This window comes from Myotis lucifugus, unplaced genomic scaffold (assembly GCF_000147115.1).
Source record: "Myotis lucifugus unplaced genomic scaffold, Myoluc2.0 scaffold_112, whole genome shotgun sequence".
In the NCBI taxonomy this organism is placed as follows: domain Eukaryota; kingdom Metazoa; phylum Chordata; class Mammalia; order Chiroptera; family Vespertilionidae; genus Myotis; species Myotis lucifugus.
The window spans coordinates 301,328-319,015 of record NW_005871160.1 but is presented as its reverse complement, the minus strand read 5'-3'; the positions used below and the strand labels follow the sequence as shown (position 1 = coordinate 319,015).

Here is a 17,688-nt window from a genome sequence, read left to right as displayed (position 1 = left end):
TGGCAAGGACATTATGCTTTGTATGGGTGGGGGAATCAGTGGGAATGAGATGTTTAGAAGATGGTAAATTGAAAAATGTCCCTGGGAAGTGGGAAGGGACCTAAGCAATTGAGTTTGTATTGGATAGTCTATTTAAAACATTTGGAAGGTATAGTTAAACTTAGCAGTTTTTTTAAAAGTATGTTTTGATTTTAGAGAAAAAGGAAGGGAGATGGAGAGATAGAAACATCAGTGAAACATCCATTGGTTGCCTCCTGCATGCCTGAGACCCAGGCATGTGGCCTGACCAGGAATTGAACCAGTGACCTCTCGGTGCATGGGTCGACTCTTAACCACTGAGCCACACCAACCAGGCAAAATTAGCAGTTTTTTAGGGAAATTTTTAGCTACGAATAGGGGAAACTTCTTTCTTTTCACAAGAGTACAGACTAATTAATAGGTACTTTTTAATACAGAATGATTAAAGAGATTCAAACCTTAAAGAGGCTATCATCAGACAAGCGGTTTCAAAGTAAAGGCCTTCATTTTTGTTCAGTATAATACTTTCTCTCTGTTACTTTTGCCATAAATAGATACTTTTGTAGTAGTTTACTTTTGTAGCCTTCTATTGGTAAGGTCTGTCTCCATTAACTGTTGAAATTTTCAAAAGTTTGAGTTAATATTAGGGATTCTAGAGTCCTCTAGATGTGCATTTTCATAGCATCCAGTTATAGCATTGGATATGCTAGTTACAACTTTCCCTTTCTCATTTGTTCTGCCACATAATGTGCTCTCAATAAATGTTACCATATTTTAGATGTCTACTATATACCAGATAATGTCATAGATAATGGGTTGAAGTTCACTTCTTAAAAAAAGTATGCAGCAGCCTGTATTATTTACTAGATTTTTTGAGAAATAGTCATTAATCAAACTATATACTAGCTGTTGGTGGTATGCTAGACATTGAGAATAAAAGGGAATAAAACAGCCTCTGCCCAAGAGAGGATATCAGAAGAGAAAGAAGACTTTTTTTTTAGTTTGAATTGCATTGTTGGTTATTGAAAACTGACACCAAAGAATTATCTCTGAAGATTTTAGAAAAAAATTTACTTTCAGAATTTTCAGATTGGAGTATTTTATTTGATAAATGCTTGAACTATTAATGGAAGTAATAAACACAAATGATATTTATTTTAAAATGTTCTCTCAGAAGTAATAATTAAGAAAATCCTAATCATGAGACTCATAAATAGTTTTCAGTGTGTAAGCCAAGTTCTTGGCAGTATATGATGTTGCTCATTGTTAACGGGCTACAGTCATTGGTCTGTGATTAACAGTCAGCTGAATCCCCTTCTTTTGATCTTTTCTGCATGAAATTTGCTGACCTTAATGGTATTGTAGGAAAGACTGGATTTACTTTTTCAGCTTCATTTATTTCTTAAGCTATTATCTTCTTGGGGTTCTGAACTGTATCTCCTACATATAGTAATTGATTGTGATGAAAAAGCATAGAATGTGGCATAAATATATATCCCTCTAGTGAAGGCTAAATGGAATCACATTTGACACATTTTTAAACTCGATGTTGTTTGATCTGGCTCAGCTAAATAGAAGAGAAATGTATCTTTGTTTCACCTGCACTTTTGGGCCCCAAAATGTCAGTAAAACTTGTCTCCTTTTGCTACATTCAGCTGTCACTTCAGCTTGACCTTTTCTTTCTATCCTCACTGCCAGATTACAGTTTATATTATGTTACTTTCTGTCTGGTTGGTTGGGATGAAGGCATTGTTGGGAACAAACATTTAATTTAAACTGACTATATGGGAAAGTTTTTGAATTGAAAGCACGACACAAAATATAAGTTGAAATTTCTCTCTGTTACTTTTATTATCATGTTACAGTCATATTTAAAAATCATGAGTAGCATCTTTTAGACTCCTCTTTCTGAGGTTTATTGTGTCTCCCTGACAGATAGCCCCAGGCTATCTTTCCTGATTTATGCCTTACTACTCCTCCACCTGTCACTTACTAGTGTTTTCTTCCTTTTAGGAATACTAGTGGCATAGCAGAGGACAGTTCTTTGTTAAGTCGGACTGGGCATAAAAGGGAATAAAACAGCTTCTGCCCTAAAGTGGATATCAGAAGAGAAAGAAGACTTTTTAAAATTTGAATTGGGTTGTTGGTTGTTGAAAACAGGGTCAGTTAACTTAACATCCTTGGCCTTCCCACCCCTCCACTAAATGCCAGAAGCAGCAGCTGGAGGAGAGGTGAGCAGGAGGAAGAAGGGAGGAGTACTAAATAGCACTCTCAATTGAGAACCAACACAAAATATAAGCCAGCCTACTCTTTATGGATCCCAGAGCTTATCTTTTTGTTGTTGTTCTGCTTTCTCTTTTTCTAACCCCCCACATATTTCTCTTTTCTAATGCCACTCAAAATGCAGTTACTTGTATGTAAAAGTCAGGTATGATTACTTATTAGATGTGGTAATCTATAATAATAAAAGCATAATATGCTAATTAGACCAGACAGCCAAACAACCTTCCGGATGTCCTTCTGGACAAAGCCACCGCGGCGGGGGCCAAGGGCAGTTAGGGGTGATCAGGCAGGCAGGCGAGCAGTTAGGAGTGATCAGGCAGGCAGGCAGAAGCAGTTAGGGGCGATCAGGCAGGCAGAGGGGTTAGAGGTGATCAGGCAGGCAGGCAGGCGAGTGGTTAGGAGCCAGCGGTCCCAGATTGTGAGAGGGATGTCCAACTGTCGGTTTAGGCCCAATCCCGATAAACCAGCAGTCGGACATCCCCCAAGGGGTCCCGAATTGCGAGAGGGTGCAGGTCAGGCTGAGCCCCTCCCCCCCCCCGTGCATGAATTTTGTGCACTGGGCCTCTAGTGTATAGTAATAATATACATATACTGTATAATACTAGTACTAATGTCTAGTAATCAATAAAACAGGTTTAGACCTTGTCCTCATAAAGTTTTATCTTTATGCTAATGCATAAGAGACTTGAGGAAGACCGTCCTAAATATTTTAAATTTTCCTTCAATTATTTTTGCTTAACATGTATATTTTGTTCAAGAAATACTTAAACAGTAATATTTGACCATGAATAAATAGGTTTTAAACCTTAAGCTCTAAGAGGCCATTGAATCAGAGGAATAATGTTATTAGATTTCTACTAACTACTTAGATTTAACTTTGGTGCCATAAAGAAGTGAGGAGTTTTATTGTCAGTTTGTACATCTTACTTTTCCAGTTAGCCAAGTAATTTACTGAAAAGTTTTTCTCTTCCATACATTTATATTAAAGACTAGGGAAGTAATTCAGTAAGCATATATTTTTTGAGCATTTATTATGTTCCAGACACTGCTCTAGGTACTTGGGAAAGAGTAATGATCAAAACAAAGTCTGTGGTCACATTATTGCATTATAGTGGAGGAATTAGGCAGTAAGCAAACAAAGACATAATATAGTATGCTGTGATAAAGTGTTATGAAGAAAAATAAAACACATAGTGAGTAAAAGGGAAGGCTGTTTTTGATAGGGAAGTAGGATGGTCTGTGAGAAGAAACACTAGAGTTGGACTGAAAGGCATTATCCAGCCATGGGTATACTTGGGAGAAAACAGGGGCAACTGTAAGCAGGGGCTTTCAGTGAGTAATTTACTAATATTTTTCTTCTTTATTGTCACTTTAGGATAATCTGTAAATCTGTCAATATTTTCTCTTAATTATCTAATCAAATGGGAATAATAATGCCTACTTTATAGACAAACTAAAATGAATTGATAATGTGGGGGAAGAAGAAACTTTCCTCTATCCTTCATGGTTTTTTTTTGGCTGGTCTAACAATGAAATCTACATGAGACAGATTAACAAGAGAAAATAAGAAATCCATGAGAAATTTAGAGACAAAAAGAGAAAATGAGTTACATAAGACATTCTGAGCTAAGGATAAGGTAACATACCTTGGGGCTTCAGCAGAAGGTCATTCATAAGATAATAAGGAGAGCAGATGTTCAGTAATTAGAAATTTGCCCTGCCCTATAGATAGGTCATAAAAATTATTTCTGCTAATAACTCTTATTAGAGGCAAGGCCTCACATTTAAATTTCTTAAGGGAGAGGTAAAAGTTTCTTGTGAGTCCACAGGTTCTCTATGTCTTTCAGTTTAGAATAATCCACATACCAAGGTAGCATATCTTAGGCAGGCCTGTTCTAAACACCTTCAATAGTTATTGTCATTATTTTGTTAGTACAATAACTTTTAGCAGCTTATGTTATTGCTTATACATATCTTCCTAGCAGACACTTTTTCATCTTTCAAGAATCAACATAAATATCACGTTCTTCTTTAAGCTTTTCTTGCTATGCATATAGACAGGACTATTCCCTTAGTCTTGCCACCACTATATATTTATTACATATCTGTCATTACATCTGCCATATTTAACTTTGTTTTTACTTTTGTATACCTGGTGTCTAACCTAGAGTGTGGCATTTATGTATTTGCTAGATAAATAACTTGTATTCAGAAATTAATTTATTTGGCTTCTTATCTATATATATAAAAGGCTAATATGCAAGTTGTTCTCACAGGAGTTCCATTGGGAGACTGGAGTTCGCTCGCTTGCTATGACATGCGCTGACCACCGGGGGCGGCGCAGAACAAAGGAAGGCCCTGGCCGGCAGCCGGAAGGCCCCAGTTGGCCCTGATTGCTGGCCAGGCCTAGGGACCTTACCCGTGCATGAATTTGGTGCACTGGGCCTCTAGTATTTATATATATTTAAACCATGCAACAAATATGTCAGTCTATGTGGGAATGATATACTTGTTAGAAAGGTTTGTTCAAGGGAGTGTGAATTGAAGCGAAGACACATCATTATCAAAAGGAAGAAAAATGTGACAAGTATAAGTTTGTATTCTAGATTGTGAATATCATTCCTGAAGTGTCAAATGATCCCCTTCCCTGGGGCACATTTATGCTTCTTGGTTCTCTCAGGTCCTCACCCAGGTCCTGGTAATATGTAGGATAGCAAAACTTTATTCTTCTCTGACACTAGTGACACCCATTTATGTTTATTCTACTGATCCTGGAGCATGAGTTGGTACTTAAAAGACTTGGTTTGTATCTCAGTACTGTCATTTTTAGGGTTGGAATCTTAAACCTGTTACTCATGAGTCTCATTTTCTCATCTGAATATTAGAGGTAATGTGTACCTCACACTGGGTTGTAGGGATTAAATTATGTACCTAAAATGGCATTGGCTTCTAGAATGTAGTAGGTGCTTCTTATTAGGTGAAATCACTTTAATTCATTTGCCTATTTCTGCATAATCAGACTGAGCATCTGCCTTTAAGTAGAGGAAAACAACCTGGAATTTAACATTGGTATTGATTGCTGACTTGAGTTAAGTTTTATTCTGTTTAGTTGATTCATTTTTTCTCAGTGGAAGCTGTTGGCCTTGATCCAGAGAAAAGACAGAGATGTTCAGAATATAATGCTAAAGAGATATATAAAGCCATGTTGCATTTACTAGTAACACAAGGTTAGGGCACTGAGGGTGGAAATTTGTCTTGGTTGTCATATTGAGTGCCCCACACCAACAAGGGCCCTGACATATTATAGGCACTCCATATCATATTTAAAGGAACAGGAAAATCTGTTTGGAGGGGGGAAATGGTCTGATATGGAGTACCCTAGAAGCCCAGTGCACAAAATTCATGCACTGGAGGAGGGTTTCCCTCAGCCGAAACTTCACCCTCTCCAATCTGGGACCCCTTGGGGGATGTCTGACTACCGGCAGTCAGACATCCCTCTCACAATCTGGGACTGCTGGCTCCCAACCGCTCACCTGCCTGCCAGCCTGATCATCCCCCTAACCACTCACCTGTCAGCCTGATCAACGCCTAACTGCTCCCCTGCCGGCCTGATCGCTCCCAACTGCCCTCCCCTGCAGGCCTGGTCGCCCCTAACTGCCCTCCTCTGCTGGCCTGGTCGCCCCCAACTGCCCTCCCCTGCTGGCCTGGTCCCCCCCAATGCCCTCCCCTGCTGGCCTGGTTGTTCCCAACTGCCCTCCCCTGCCGGCCTGATCTCCCACAACTGCCCTCCCCTGCTAGCCATCTTGTGGCGGCCATCTTGTGTGAGGGTGTGACAGTCAATTTGCATATTACCTCATTATATAGGATGGTGTGCACTGATGCATTTTGGGTAGCTAAGGTAGATGTCTAAGAGATGTTGGCAAAGGAGAACAATTTTGTTATTTTAGCCATTGTTTTTGTAGCCATTATACCTGATTCATTTAGGCACAGATCTTCATAATGGTTCATATATTTTAAAGAAATTTAAGTCAGTAATTTGTTTTTTTTTTTTTTTTTTTTTTTTTTTAAATTTCCATTTTTTTTAAAATATATTTTATTGATTTTTTACAGAGAGGAAGGGAGAGAGATAGAGAGTTAGAAACGTCGATGAGAGAGAAACATCGACCAGCTGCCTCCTGCACATCCCCTACTGGGGATGTGCCCGCAACCCAGGTACATGCCCTTGACCGGAATCGAACCTGGGACCTTTCAGTCCGCAGGCCGACGCTCTATCCACTGAGCCAAACCGGTTTCGGCTTAAGTCAGTAATTTGAATTAAAATGGTCATTTGTGCTGAATTAAGCTAGAAAGGAAACTAAGAAAGGAATGTAAAAGACTTTAGAACAGGTATTGGAGTTCAGAATTCCCAACTATTCTAAGTTAGGAAATAAAATTTTATGTGGAGAAATTAATTACTCTTGTCATATCCTCAACACCTGTCTTTTCTTTCCTTCTGCTACTGTAACTTGGCCAAGCACCAAACCCTACAGCAGCAGTCTTTATCCATTACCTCTTCCATTCCTTGGAGGCATGGACAGTTGAGTACTTCCAAATTACTGTACTCTGTCTGACAGCTGTGCCTCCAAGTCTTGCCTCCAGCTTGTCTATTTTACACAGTCACCAGAGATATTTCTATAACCAGTCTGATTGTGTTAGTCCTCTCCTTCAAATTCTTTATGGGCTTCTTATAGTCTTCAGGATTAAAAATCAAAATTCCTTAGTATGGAAAATCACTTTTAGAGATACAGCCTCTTGTTATCAGTTTCATACCTGATCTTTTGACTCTTTTCCACATGTATTCCAGATATATTAACTAGTTGCATTTCTCTGAATGTTGTTTTCATGCCACTGAACATATGATGTTTCTTTTTCCAGGCATACTTTTCTCTCTTTCCTGGTGCAACAACTAACAGGTCATTTAAAACTCCCCGAGGTTACCTCTAGGAAACTTCTGACATTTCTTTCCCAGTCCGGGTTAAATAGTATCCTATGACTAATGTTTTCAGTGGTACCTAACCCAATATATTATCCACATACCTTCTTTCTCACTAGACTGTGAGCTTTTTGACTACTGGATATTCTTATTATCACTTTAGCTTATAATCTTGTCACTGGTTTGCACACTATAGAAGTCTAGAACTTTAGTTAATGTATGATAGTTAATTTATCAGAGCCCCAAATGTGCCCAACCAAGTCCTGGATATTATGAACAATTGAGAAAAAGAAGAATATTGTCCCAGCCCTGTTCATAATTAATTGTGTGGATAAAATGATTCATAAAATAAATAGAGATTAATAAAGTACAACATTAAATGAGGTCTTACGTAGAATGGTTTGAGAATAAGGATATTATTGAAAATTTCAAATCCCTTGGCGTTTCATATCTGCTCTTATATCTATTGGTGTAACTTCTGGTTGTAGTTTGACTTAGTTTGAAATTTAATTTGTTGGGTTTAAAAAATATTATACCTTCTAAGGATAGCCTGGATTTTGGTATGGCAAGTTAGTAATTGTTCTTTGTTCTATTTTCAGATCCCTGCCTGTCATTGAGTCCACCATGCTTCACAGAAGAAGATAGATTTAGTCTGGAAGCTCTTCAAACAATACACAAACAAATGGATGATGACAAAGATGGTGGAATTGAAGTAGATGAAAGTGATGAAGTAGGTGGAAAAATGTTTTCCCTGGCATTCTCATAACACATTCTCATAACACACAATGAAGTTTTAGTCTTAAATTTTCCCATTGTTACTCGTATGACTCAACTCCGTCAACATCTTTTGTTTTAATTTTACCCTTTGTATTTTGCCTTTTTTTTTTCCTTTTTTTCCTTCATGTGTATATCAAATCTTCCCAGTTTTGTAAGAATCCTTACTTTCATGTTCCTGGATTTCTCAAATATATATTTTACTTGGGCTCTATCAGTTATCTGTTGCTGCTTTACAAACCACCACAAAATTTAATGGCTTAAAATGACAACAGTTTATTATTTTTTCTGATTTTTCTGGGTTGACTGGGCTTAGCTGGGCACCTTTTCTGTTCCCCTAGGTATGGGCTGAGGTCACTATGGCACTTCCACTCAGTTTGAACTCTGCTGGGGCTGGAATATTTAAGGTGACTCTTGTCATTCAAGGTCTCTCTCCATGTGACCTCTTATCATTCAGGAGTCTAGCTCAAGCTTCCTCATAGTATGGCAGCTGGCTTCCAGGTGTCAATGTTGTAAGAAAACAAGTTCCCATGTAGAAGTGCTTATCATGCCTCTGCTTGCCAGAGGCTGTTAATATCAAATTGGCTAAAGCAAGTTTTGGCTAAGCTCAGAGTCTACATGGGAGAGGATTATATGAGGGCATGAATACCAGGAGATGTGATTTATTGGGGGGTCAACTATATAATTACTATTGTACTCACAGTACAATAAATAATGACTTATTTCTTAAGCATTGTTATCTACCCCCCCTCATCTGGTGTCCCTCTTAGTTTCTCCATAAAAGTTGTTTTCTTTATTCTGCTGTGGTCTAATCTATAATAATAAAAGTGTAATATGCTCATTAGACCGGACAGCCGAACGACCTTCCACACGTCATTCTGGACATCCTTCTGGATGAAGCCTCGGTGGCAGGGGCTGAGGCAGAGGTGGTTAGGGGCGATCAGGCAGGCAGAGTGGTTAGGGGCAATCAGGCAGGCAGGCAGAGGGGTTAGGGGTGATCAGGCAGGCGGCAAGTGGTTAGGGTTGATGAGGCAGGCAGGCAGAGGGGTTAGGGGTGATCAGGCAGGCAGGCGAGTGGTTAGGAGCCAGTGGTTCTGGGTTGTGAGAGGGTGCAGGCCGGGCTGAGGGACCCCTCCCCCAATGCACGAATTTTGTGCACTGGGCCTCTAGTTTTAAATAAATCCCTTGGTTATTTTTCAGTCCTCTTTAGCCTGTTTATTGTATTTGTCACTGTTGAAATGTTTCTCTTTCAGTTTATATGATACTAAATTACATTATTTTGTATACTATTATCTAATACTAGATGCCTGATGCACGAAATTTGTGCACCCCCGGGGGGCGGGGGCGGATCCCTCAGCCCAGATTGCGAGAGTGCACAGGCCATGCCGAGGGACCCGACCAGTGTACAATCGGGGCCGGGGAGGGATGCGGGAAGGCTCCAGGGTGTGTTTGGCCCATCTCACTCAGTCCCAATTGGCTGGACCCCGGCAGCAAGCTAACCTACCGGTTGGAGCGTCTGCCCCCTGGTGGTCAGTGTATGCCACAGCGAGTGGTTGAGCTGCCTTAGCATATTATTAGCATATTACGCTTTGATTGGTTGAACGAACAACCAGACACTTAGGCTTTTATTATATAGGATTATTTAATAGTGATACCCTCTAAGCTTATTGTTATTTAATCACATTGTTATCTAAAAGTAACATTCTCTAAACATCAGTGCTTGAACTGATGTATAAAGCATTTACCTTGGGAATGCTCATTCATTTTTAGGTTACTGCTAATTCCTCCATCTCTAAGCCAGTCCAGATTCTTGTACATATATTGCTTTCTGCCTGAACATCTTTTGAGTTCTCTTACTTTTGCTTTCAAAACAAAATCTCATCAGTCTTCTTTGAAATCCCTCACTGTTGAGTGGCACTTCTGATTCTACTTCTCCTCAGTTCTTATTCTTCTAAATCAGGAATTGGCAGGCTTTTTCTGTAAAGGATCAAGTTATAGGTTGAAGTGTGTACCTTCCAAAAACATATTTTGAAGTCCTAACCCCTATTATCTCAGAATGTGACTTCATTTGGAAATAGGGCCATTTCAGATATAATTAGTTAAGATGGGCACATATTGAAGTAGTGTGGGCCCTTAATCCGGTGATTGGTATCCTTATAAGAGAGGAGAACTTCATGTGGAGACATGGACAGGGGAGCAGATGACCATATGACAGTGGAGGCAGAGATTAGAGTTATGCAGCTACAAGTCCAGGAATGACAAGGATTGCTAGTGACACCACAAACTAAGAGAAAAGCATGGAACAGATTCTATCCCTAGGGCCTTTAAGAGAGCACAGCTCTGTACGTTTGATTTCAGACTTACAGCCTCTAGAATTGTGAAAAATTCATTTCTATTGTTTTAAGCCGTTTGTTTGCTTTGACACAGCAGCCCTAGGAAACTAATGCAGGCCGCTACTAAAAATTTTAGATTTTGTGGGTCATATTCTCTCTGTAGTAACTATTAACTCTCCCGTTGTAGTGCCAAGCAGCCATAGACAACAGTGCAGGATCTAAAGGGCATGTCTGTATCCCAATAAAACTTTATTTGTGAAAATAAGCAGCAAGTTGTAGTTTGCTAACCCTGCTATAAACAAAATCTTGTGTTCTTAAAAGTTATTTTCTTTTTCAATTATCTGTTCTAGTTATTGCTTGCTCTATTTTAATCTAGGACAGTGTTTTCAACCGGTGTGCCGTGACACACTGGTGCGCCGTAAGAATTTTTAAAACATGCTATACCTGACTATTTAGTCAGGGGCACTGACCTCTTTTCCCTTAGATTGTCAAATAAAAAATGATAACAGCCCAAATAACAGTAGCCTTCTGATGTGAATGAATCAAAATCATACCTTTTTTTTTTCAAATTGGCAAAAGGATAATATATATTTTGGTGTGCCATAGAATGTTAGTAATTAGGTTATATATGCCAAGAGATGAAGAAGGTTGAAAATTGCTCATTTTGGTATTTGTTATCTTGTGCCTAGATTATCATCTCTACATGTTTCCTCTCTAATCCATCATGAGTATCACTTTGAGAGTGTTTTTCTCTAGCTAGGAGACTTAACAGTGATTTCTTAGTGCATATTAGATCAGATATTAACTCTTTAGTCTTATACTTAATGTCCCTGCATTAGCTGACTTCTGCTTACTGGGATTATCTTTTCTCATTGTGGTTAAATCATTTTGGTTAGGACCCAGTGACATTAATATCAGAATAATATCTTTCAGTTCTAAATAGTCCAGTTTATTTCATTCATTTATAGAACCAAGATGATAGAATAATTCTATCTTATCCTACGTTTCCAACTTAAAGATCACTTAAATATATTCTTTTTGTCTTCAGGTAGATGGACTATTGAGTTTTACTATTACTGGAAACCAACATAAAGCAATTATAATTTAATTTAAGTCATCCTATATAATAAAGAGCTAATATGCTAATTAGACCAAACAGCAGAACGACCTTCCGGACGAAGCTGGGGCTGTGAGGGCCAAGGCAGCTGGGGCTGTGAGGGCTGAGCCCCTTGAACAAATTTCATACATTGGGCCTCTAGTTTTATTATATTGAGTAATTCATTCTTTTAACATCCTTACCATTTCTTTACTCTCTCCCAGTACACACAGTCAAGCTATAAGATTACTTTTAATAATAATTCTCTAGATTATTAGTGATGAATTGTTCTTTCTAATCTCAAGTGGACGTGAGGGCAGCTTTCTCTCCGAGGTTTGCAGCGGTTGCTGGGGTTCTGAGAAGCAGAGCCTCTGGGAACGGGACTGAGAGCAGCCATAACTGCTCCCTCCACCTGCCCTGTTGATCCCCTGCGACCCGACCCACCCAAGCCCTCCCCGACCCACCCAAGCCCTGCGCAGAGCCATTTGCCGGATAGCCTCAGGCAAAGGCTAGATTAGCACCTCTCCAGAGGACAGAAGTTTTCCCACTGCAGACACAGCTGATTCTCACAGCCAGTCGGCCTGGTGGTCAAATCCCTCTAGTATTAACTACAACAATCAAGGCTTAACTAGAACAAGACTGCGCACAAAGACCAGAAGGGGGTGCGCCAAGAAAGCATAAAAAATGCGGAGACAAAAAAAATATGACAGAAATGGAGGATATAGAGCTAAAAAACGCACTTTTGAGGGCTTTCAATAATTTGCTAGAAACTGCCGATAAACTGGATGAGAGCCTCAAGAAATCTAATGAGACCCTCGATGCTGTGATAAAGAACCAACTAGAAATTAAGCATACACTGACTGAAATAAAGAATATTATATTGACACCCAACAGCAGACCAGAGGAGCGCAAGAATCAAGTCAAAGATTTGAAATTCGAAGAAGCAAAAAACACCCAACCGGAAAAGCAAAATGAAAAAAGAACCCGAAAATACGAAGATAGTGTAAGGAGCCTCTGGGACAGTTTCAAACGCACCAACATCAGAATTATAGGGGTACCAGAAGATGAGAGACAGCAAGATATTGAAAACCTATTTGAAGAAATAATGACAGAAAACTTCCCCCACCTGGTGAAAGAAATGGACTTACAGGTCCAAGAAGCGCAGAGAACTCCAAACAAAAGGAATCCAAAGAGGATCACACCAAGACACATCATAATTAAAATGCCAAGAGCAAAAGACAAAGAGAGAATCTTAAAAGCAGCAAGAGAAAGAAACTCAGTTACCTACAAGGGAGTACCCATACGACTGTCAGCTGATTTCTCAACAGAAACTTTGCAGGCCAGAAGGGAATGGCAAGAAATATTCAAAGTGATGAATACCAAGAACCTACAACCAAGATTACTTTATCCAGCAAAGCTATCATTCAGAATTGAAGGTCAGATAAAGAGCTTCACAGATAAGGAAAAGCTAAAGGAGTTCATCACCACCAAACCAGTATTATATGAAATGCTGAAAGGTATCCTTTAAGAAGAGGAGGAAGAAGAAAAAGGTAAAGATACAAATTATGAACAACAAACATGCATCTATCAACAAGTGAATCTAAGAATCAAGTGAATAAATAATCTGATATACCGAATGAACTGGTGATTATAATGAATCAGGGACATAGAAAGGGAATGGACTGACTATTGTTGGGGGGGAAAGGGGAGTGGGAGATGTGGGAAGAGACTGGACATAAATCGTGCACCTATGGATGAGGACAGTGGGTGGGGAGTGAGGGTGGAGGGTGGGGCGGGAACTGGGAGGAGGGGAGTTATGGGGGAAAAAAAAAGAGGAACAAATGTAATCTGAACAATAAAGATTTAATTAAAACAAACAAAAAAAAGAATTATAAATTAACAGTTACAAAATAGTCAAAGGGATGTAAAGTACATCATAGGGAATATAGTCAATAATATTGTAATAACTGTGTATGGTGCCAGATGGGCACTAGACTTATTGGGGGGATTATTTGTAAGTTATGTAATTGTCAAACCACTATGCTATGCACCTGAAACTAATATAATATTGAATGCCAACTCTAATTGAAAAATAAAAAATGTTTTTTAAATAAATACATTTTTTCATTAAAAATTGTTTCCCATTCCTGTTCCATTCATTTTTAATTTACCTTACCAAGAGTTTCATACTAAATAGGGTTACAGCCTGGAAGGGGGCAGAAGAGTAGGAGTGTGAATCAGGACCTGCATCTGTACTCCTTCAGCTCTAGCCTGACTTTACTGCCAGGCCTGCTCCTCTCCACCCCCTCCTTTTCTGGGCGTTTTCAGGATCACAGCATGGCACTGCATTTATGTAATATATTTTTTTTGAGAGATTAGCACATTTCAAATACTGTGTCATCTTTTCATAGATCTCTGAGTTGGGGGTGGGTACAGAATCTTTTCCCATTTCGCAAATGAATTAAATATAAACGTATAAACATACCTTTACTGTAGCATTAACTCCATGCCATATATTGTTGTAATTATAGATAGGGTGACCGCATAATTCATCATCCAAGCTGGAATACTATTGAGAGTAAAAGAGGGTGCTATTAATTACACTAGGCCAACGGGTATATATGACTGTCCCAGGCAAATGGGGCTTTGTATTTACTTTGCTGTATGTCTTATCACAGTCTGCTTTCCATTGTACTTACCTTTACATTGATCTTGCTCCTTCACTTAGTTGTTATTCAATTGATGTAAGCATTGTGCCAAGGTTTGTGCTATTAGTAAAGCTTGGATCTATCTCAGTTTAGTTTATTACCCTAAGTCTCTTTATATAGTACAGCTTTTCTAGTAACATGACAGAGACTCGGGTGTTTTTCTTACTCTTGTTTCTTAGAGTTAAGTGCTTTTTTATTCTTTTTAGTCTTTAGAAATAATTTAGCTTAACAATATTTTTATATTAATTAAAAATAATATGCATTGACCCTTTATTTTTAGTATGCCATGTAATTTTTTTCTTGATAGCTGGATGTGATGTATGGGTAAAAGAAACTGCTGCAAAAAGGCCTCTAGTAATATGGCGATGAGGTGTGGTGGGAGGGGAGGTGTTCTCCAGTCCTATGATTAGGGGTTAGGTCTCAGTCTTTTAATGAGCCTCTGTCTCTGCACTATAAACTTCACCCACGTTTCCCAGGTTTTGTTTTTGTTTTTCCTCCTACTTAGGTGAGACGGGATGGCTAGAGTGAACTAGAGTTAGGTGTTTCCCTTCTTCCACTGGAAGATAGAGCCTAGTGGAGTTGAGTAGTTCGCCTTGTCAGCTCTAATAATATCCCTGCAAATTAGGCTCTGGATAACTAGTTTCCCTTGAGGGCACATCTTGTTTAGAGGAGGAGAGTGCTCTGGAATATTTTTAAGTGGTTCTTTTTCCCTTTCCCCTGCTGGGAACAGGAGGGGATCACGCCCCACCCCCCTATATTTACTGTGGGAACCTGGAGATAATTTTTACAATATCATGGGGGTCCTTGAAGGAGAGGAAGAAACTCTCTTCTACCTTCCTAACTTCTTTAGGATGATCTAATAATTAAATCTGCATGAGACCAAGTTACAAGAGAAAATAATCAAATTTAATCACATATGTACACATGGGAACCCCCTTATACATGAGAGAATCGGAAACCCCCACACATGGAAGATTCAGAGACAGAAAGGGAAAATGAGGTACATGTGACACTTTGAACTAATGAACACATTGGGGTTTGAGAGGGTCATTGCAGGGCGATAAGAAGAGTAGATAGATATTCAGTAATTAGTAGTTTGCGCTGCCATATAGATAGGTAAACCGTTTATTTCTGATAATCTCTTATTATGGGCAAGGCTTCTAATTCAGATTCTTCTAGGTAGTTAGGAAGCGGGTGGTGCAGAAATTTATCTTGAGCCCACAGAGTCTCTGTTGTCTTTAGCGCAGAATAATTCATATACCACAGAGGCATATCTTGGGATGACTCGTTCTAAACCTCTACATCCTCTGTATGACTGGGTATCTCTGGAGTTTTTAACTCTCAGACTTTCAGTTGTCTGCACTGAATCTCCAGCAATTTGTCAATTATAGTTCAGATTTTCCTACCCAGCACTAGGCAGCAATTAGCCCTGTGTTCTCCCCTTTCTAATGGATCCAAGATGAGTTTTTTACTTTTCAGTCAATTCAACTTTTTCCTGTTAGAATGAAGTGGCAACTTCCAAGCTCCTTACATGCAGAACCAGAAACCTGAAGTGTCTGCCATAAGATTTTTTGTTTTTTTGGGTCCTCTTTTTTTCCTTTCTTTCAACTAGGAAGCTTTATTTAGGCTCATGGCTTTAATTATTATGTCTGTGTATGTTCAGTTCTGACTTTTGTCCTGAATTTCATTTTCACATTTTGTTTTCTAGGATCTCCAACTCTGTCCTAAATTCTGAAAAACTACATTGCCATCTCTTTCTTTTTTCCTGTCTAGAAAGTCTCATGCTGAACCAGTCACTCACTGACTTTCTTAAAAATCTGTTTCCTGTCTCTTCTTAACTACCTTGGTATTTTTATTGATGGTATCATTATTTTACTTACAACTCAGGCTCAATGCTTCCTGTTCCCCTCTCTGAGTTGTTGAGCTTTATTCTTGTGATTTGATTTCTAAGTGGTCTTCCCAATTGCTAGTCTTTTCTTCCTTTAAAATCCATTTTGACCATTATTATTTAACTAAAACATTTCAGAACATAGTGTTTTGTTATTCTCTTTCTCTCCTCAAAACTTATATTGTATTGTCATAGTCCAGTGGTCTCAATCTTTAGTGTGCATCATAATCACCTGGAAGATTTTTCAAAACACAGATGAGTTGGCCTACCTAGAGTTTCTTATTCAGTAACCTAGGAAGAGGCCCAAGAATGTGCCTTTCTTGTTGATGGAGGTCATATAACCACTGGGGACTCATCCATCTGCATTTGTGTCCATAAACTCCGTATTCTCTCCTGTTGGTGTGGGTTCACTGTGCTCCTTGCAGAAGTGAATTCTTCCACTGTGTACTCGTTCTTATCTCCTCTTACCACTTTAGGACAGTGAAGTAGCATTTTTTCTTCTCTTTAGCAACCATGTTTTTGATTTCTACTGGATCTTTCCCATCTGACGTAAAATTGCCATTATTTTCCACCTTATAAACACAACAAATAAAAACTACTCTGAATCTGCATCTCCCTTTGGTTATTTCCCAGTTCCTTTATCCTTTCCTTGCAACAAGATCCTTAAAAGGACTTGTGTACTATTTCTTTCATCTCATTCTTTCTTGAACTCACTTAAGCTTTTGCCTCTGTTACTCCACCAAAACTGTTCTTACTATGCTCAGCAGAGATGTCCATGTTGCAATACAGTGGTCAGTTGTCAGTCTTCATATCACTTACCAGCCTCTTGATATAGTTTAACATGCTTTCCTTTTTTACCATACTCTTTTTTTCACTTGGCTTCTAGGAAACCACATTTTTCTTCTACTATATTGGCTACTTCTTTTCAGTTTCTTTGCTGATTTGTTCTTCATCTCCCTGACCTCCTAATATTGGAGTGCTCCTGAATTTAGTTTTTACACCTATTTGCCTACTTACCCCCTTGGTGATCTTATCTAATTTCAAATTTTTTAAATATCCTCCATTTATTGAAGTCCTAAGCTCTGGGTTCATATATCCAATTGCATCAATATCTCCATTTGGATATCTGATGGTAATCTGTCCTGATTTTCTGCTTGACCCAATTTATTTTTCTCTGTTATCTTCATTTCTGACAGTGGGGTTACTGTTTAAACAGCTGCATAACACTCCTTAAAGTGGGCCAAAAAATTGACATTATCTTTGATGTTTTGTGATCTTATCCACCATTGTTGATTATTGCCAAGATTTATTAATCTGTTAGAGGTTGCAAAAGCCAATATTTTAATTCTGTTCTTTTTTCTTATTACTTGGAATACTTCTTTAAAGAGAAATTTTAATATAGCAGTTATTTGGTTTTCTATTTGTACAGGAAGGACATGATTCTTTCCCTTTATTTATAGCTTTTCAGAAATAATTAGGTAGGCCCTGGCCGGGTGGCTCAGTTGGTTGGAGCACCATCCCTTACACCAAAAGATTGCAGGTTTGATTCCTGGTCAGGGCACATACCTAGGTTGCCAGTTCAGTTCCCAGTCAGGATGTGTAATGGGAGACAACTA

At 38.8% G+C, this 17,688-nt stretch overlaps 1 protein-coding gene across 3 annotated transcripts in view; it reads left to right on the top strand.

Moving 5' to 3' along the window:
- STIM2 (stromal interaction molecule 2) overlaps nt 1-17,688 on the top strand; it is a 141,123-nt gene that overhangs the window by 56,421 nt on the left and 67,014 nt on the right. For 2 of the 3 annotated variants that reach the window (XM_006093259.2, XM_023757721.1), the window contains exon 2: nt 7,873-8,003. In XM_006093259.2, the coding sequence (XP_006093321.1) occupies nt 7,873-8,003 (131 nt within the window). Of the gene's footprint in view, nt 1-7,872; nt 8,004-17,688 lie in introns of those variants that run through there. The other variant, XM_023757722.1, reaches the window with a different exon arrangement.